This window comes from Quercus lobata, chromosome 2 (genome assembly GCF_001633185.2).
Source record: "Quercus lobata isolate SW786 chromosome 2, ValleyOak3.0 Primary Assembly, whole genome shotgun sequence".
Classification (NCBI taxonomy): domain Eukaryota; kingdom Viridiplantae; phylum Streptophyta; class Magnoliopsida; order Fagales; family Fagaceae; genus Quercus; species Quercus lobata.
This window is the reverse complement of record NC_044905.1, coordinates 70,453,693-70,458,748: the sequence shown is the minus strand read 5'-3', so window position 1 is coordinate 70,458,748 and position 5,056 is coordinate 70,453,693. Positions and strand designations below refer to the sequence as shown.

Genomic DNA, 5,056 nt, shown 5'->3' with positions numbered 1-5,056 from the left:
AATAGAAGTGTAGGGTTCTCAATGCCTCCAACTATTAATTAGCAAAGTGATTGTAAAATTGAAACATATCGCTTCCATGGCTACATATCAACCTAAATATGCAACCCTCGTCGCATCCCTTGCTTATTTCTGCAGGGAAGTTTTTTTTTTTCTTCTTCTTCTACATATTTATAACACTAAAAAAAGCTAGGGGAGCCTTCAGACATTTTTTGTCTCTGTGCAAAATATAAATGATAGCACTTTCGTCTGCTCCATCTTGATCTCTTCTTTCATGTCACTCCTCCTCAATGGGTTGCGGCATGTCAAAGTATGATCCTGAAGACTCGGTGCTCTTTTGCGAATTCAATCCGCGTCAAAATAATCTTCACCCCATTGATCAGGATGCTTGTTCTGATAATGAGGTTGATCATCTTTGCCAAAACAGCATTACTTCGCCGGCAAAGGAGAATGAAAGAGGGTTGGAGACAAAAGAGTTGGAAACCGAAAAGGAGCCCGGAAAGAAGGTGTCAACCGCAAAAGCCGTGCCTGAGGAGGAGGGTCTTCACCATGAAGAGATCGAGGTGAGTAGACAGAATCATGAAGAAGAAGAAGAGGAGGAAAATGAGCTTTTCAATGAGAGGGAAGATAGTATAACTGCTCCAGCATCGCCAAGTTTTAGGGACTGCTTAATTGGTCCAGGATCGCCAAGTTTTAGGCTGTACTGCCGGGATTCTGACTCCAAGGGTAGCAGCAAGAATGATGGTGAGTAGTAACAATGTGTGTGTTGACAATTTCAACTAGCTAACACCTTTGATTTCTAAGAAAACGTATAGTTTTTTGCCATTCAATAAAGAATTGATATTCAAATCTCATCTATACAAAAAATAACCTATTGGTATTTTAATCAAATAATAAAACACATTAATCTTCATAAAATGCATGCTATACGGTTTCAAATATGATTGTTTCTTTAAAAGAACAAACACACACACACACATATATATATATTCGTTCGTTGATGCATAATGTGATTCTTTTTTCCTGAAATCATGAAATAGAAAAAGAATTCATGAAAAATTAGGTAATTCTTTACCCAAAAAAAAAATATATATATATCATTTTAATACATGATAGTTCATTGACGACACATTTTGCATTTTGTACGTGCTATATATATATATATATATGCATGCAGAGTAAGATCGTAAGATATTCGAGAATCAATGCAATTGCCCTACGTAGGCTGATAAAGAGAGATTGATGATGAAATGATTAAAGAAAACGTGTTTAGAATATTTTCTTTTCTTTTATATTGTGAATTTCATATATGGAGAAATTGTTTTAGCCTGGATATTATAAGATAAAATCGACTGGAAGTATTTGCATGACGTTTACTTTTTCTCATTCAAAAAGTCAAAAAGAAAGATCTTAAATTGCGAAGTTTTATGTTGAAAGGGAAATGGCATATATCTTGTTGCCAATTGCACATGATAGGCCAAACCCATGCATATTATTTCTTTGCAAAGCATGCATTGATCCACCAATATAATATAGTATAAGCTTTTACAAACCAAAATGAATACGACTAGTTACAAACCCAAAAAAAATTGTTGCATGCATTAATTAAGAGTATCCGCAGCAGTAGAGTTATTTTTTTTAGCTATTTGGCATTATAAAAAGTAATTTTATCTATTTTACCTATTTATTTACAAAACATTCTGCAGTAGTTGACCTATTTTAGCTTTCAATACAATAAAATAATATAAACATCATAATAAAATAATATATCTACTACAATAAAATAATACACCCCATTGTAAAACAAAAAAAAAAAAAAAAAAAAAAAAACAACAACAACAACAACCAAAACCCCAGCCATCTCCACTGCCACCCACGACCTACAACCACATCCACTGTCCACAGGCCACCATTAACACAACCTAAATCCATCAAATTTGCAACAAAATCATCTCAAAAACCAACCAAAATCACACATAAAAACAACCAAAATTCAACAAACCCACAAATCCAACAACAAAAAAACCCAGGGACAACCAACAAAAAAAACCCACACCACCACCACGGCCAACAACAACCGCCCACAATAATGGCTTGGGACAACCCACCACCACCACCACAAACCCACCTCAACAACCACCACCCATAACTCTAATTTAAAAAAATAATAATAAAATAAAAAACCCATCACCACCAGGCTTGGGTCGCTAGCGGCTTGGGACTTGTGGTGGCAACGGCTTAGGACTTGGGTCGTTGGCAACTTAGCGGGCAGTGGCTAAGGAGTGGTGAGGAGTTGGAGGAAGAAAGAAATAAAAAAAATGAAGGTGGAGAAGAGAAGGGCTGGGTTCAATGAAGAAGAAAGGTGAAGTAGCTAGAAAAAAATAGAGAAAAAATGACTGGAGGAAGGAACAAAAAAAAAAAATTGAAAGGGAGAAGTCCTGGGTTTGGTTCGGTGAAGAAGAAAGAGTGAATGTGAAAAAGAAAGAGAAAAGAAAGAAGGAGAGAGAAAAGATTAATTAATTTAATAAAAGAAGAGAGAGAAACCATTTTTTTTTTTTTTTGGCCTTTGAGCTACAGTGCACATCTATCTTTAGATTAGATGTGCACTGCAACTAAGAAGCTAAATTTTTTAGTTTTACCTCCATTGCTACCGTTCTCTTTTTGTGATTAATAGCTATATTTTTTGTAATATACCTATTTAGCACCACTGCTGTGAGTGCTTTAATGCAGTTTTTTTTTTTTTTTTTTTTTAAAGGAAGAACATTTACTTAAGGTTTTAAAGGCATTTTTAATAGGTAGGCAATGTTTGTGCAGATAATGGTGATGAAGCAAAAGGTGAAAGCGAGTCACGAAAGGAATCAAGTCTGGATTTTGACAAGGTAAATAAAGGGTCTGTTTGGATAGAACTTATTTTGCTGAAACTGAAAACTGAAAACACTGTAACAAAATAATTTTTAAATGTGTGAATAGTACCGTGGGACCCATTTTTAATGAAAAAATTGCTGAAAAGTGTAATTTGTGGGTCCGTGAACAGTGCATGTATACACTGTTCACGGTGGAAAGTCAACATTTGCGGTTACTGTTCAATGAACAGTAACCGCATTATTCCAAAACGCGTGAGAAGAAAAAAAAAACAAAAACACAACTTCAGAAACGCAACGCAGCAGACGTGGAACCCAAACACACAAAAAATACAAGCATACAACTATGACTAATAAACTATAGGGAAAAAAAGAAAAAGAACTAAACAGAACAGAATTAAACAAATTTTTAAGTAATATTTACTTATTCCCATGTTTGGGAATTTTATGAGAGACAATGAAATAGTAAGGAAATGTCCATAAATATTTATATATATATATATATATAAATATATTTATATATATTCATGGGAATATGTCCATTTCATTTGTCTATACTCTATATTCATTTCTCTTAAAAGTGAAATGGACTAACTAATTCATTTTCCTTCTTAATTAATAGGATTACATATTTATCCTCATTCCTTTACAGCAGAAATTAAGAAAAATGAAATGAACATTCTAGTCAATGTATATATTTATTTTCTTTCATTCAAATTCTTTTTTCTTTTAATTACTCTCAAACACACTAGATAGAGAATTCCCATTTCTTTATGAAATCTCAAACGCAGCTTAAGGCTCTTCTTGGCTTTCTAATTTCTAGCAAGGCTTAAAAAATTAGAATAGACATAAAATATTGTAGAAAAAATTGCTTGTACTAATTTAAAGGAAAATATAGTTGAACTTGGAATAATTCAATTTGGAAGTCGAATTTTTTTTAATTTCTTAATTGATGCTGCATGAGGTACAAAGTTGACACATTAAACTAACTTGATATTCAATTGTATACCAATTAAAAACTATGCATTAGAAGTATGAAGAAAACATGGATTCTAAAAAAATAGTAAAATTGTTTGTTGCGAATAAAGGATTTGTAATTGAATCCTAACTACCCAAAAAGAAATGTATTGGTGTGTCTTAGTATGATGGTAAAGAACAATAATTATGAAATTGACGCTTTGAGTTTAAATTCTATCATACCTAGCTATAAAAAAAATTTAAAAAATAAGAAAAAAAAGTAATGAAGAAAGCTATTGTTTGATAGAGTCTCTCTCCCGTGTTTATGAAGCTAAAGAAATTAAAATACGTACTATATGTGTCATGAGCTTGTACTTATAGATAAGGATCATGATTCAATTATAAAATTGTAAAATTTTTAATCAGACTACTAGCTAATAGACGCTTTAAATCCAAATTAAGGTTATGTGAGATGTTAAAACATATATAAAATGATATAGTTATTCTACAATATTCATAATCGTTGTATAGTTCATATCTACAGTTAATGTCTTGTTACTTCTGTTCTTTTTTATCAGGGTTCCAGAACCAAAGTAGCCAAGAAAAAGAGAAAAGGAAGAAGATTACTAAAGAATATCTTACACAATGGCCGACCAGCAGGGGCAAAATAAAATTCTTTAATGTGTCATGCCTTATGATGGTAGCAAATCAAAGACAAAGGCATTAATCTATTCCCTTCATCAGCTTAATTATATATATCTTCTTCATGAATTTCTCTGTTCTTGAAGAATAGGAAACAACTATCATTTTTATTGTTTTATTTATTTATTAGGTATAAATTTGATTACCATGTTGTTGAGACCATTCTAAATGCTTTGTATATATAGTTATATATATACTGCCATTTTGTGCTCTGTATTCCATTGCAGCTCAAGTTATATAGTTTATTGTACCATGCAGCTTAATTGTATGATCTTAATTTCTCTCTCTTTTTTTGTCTTTTTGGGCTCAAGAAATATTAGTCTTATATATTTATCTTGATCCTAAAATTTGATCACTTCAATATAGTGTCACGTCATGTGTACGTGGTCTTTAGTCATCTCCTAAAGAAAATATCCTTATATACGTACAACTGTTATATCATAAAAATTGTGGCAAGCTTTTGCATGCGTCTTATTGTGGTTAATAGAGGAATAGTACAGAAAACGAAGACTTAAGGCAGAGAAAAAACCCTATCTTAC

General features: G+C 32.2%; 1 protein-coding gene across 2 annotated transcripts; it reads left to right on the top strand.

Annotated features, from left to right (window-relative positions):
• Window positions 1–123: 123 nt before the first annotated feature.
• LOC115968779 (glutamic acid-rich protein-like) lies at window positions 124–4,731 on the top strand. Of its 2 annotated transcripts, XM_031088279.1 has the most exons (3): window positions 124–741; window positions 2,812–2,876; window positions 4,394–4,731. In XM_031088279.1, exons 1-3 carry the CDS (start codon window positions 288–290, stop codon window positions 4,484–4,486), a joined length of 612 nt encoding a protein of 203 aa, XP_030944139.1. In that variant the 5' UTR covers window positions 124–287; the 3' UTR covers window positions 4,487–4,731. The 2 variants fall into 2 exon arrangements, with proteins under 2 accessions (XP_030944139.1, XP_030944147.1); XM_031088287.1 differs by lacking the exon at window positions 2,812–2,876.
• Window positions 4,732–5,056: the final 325 nt, after the last annotated feature.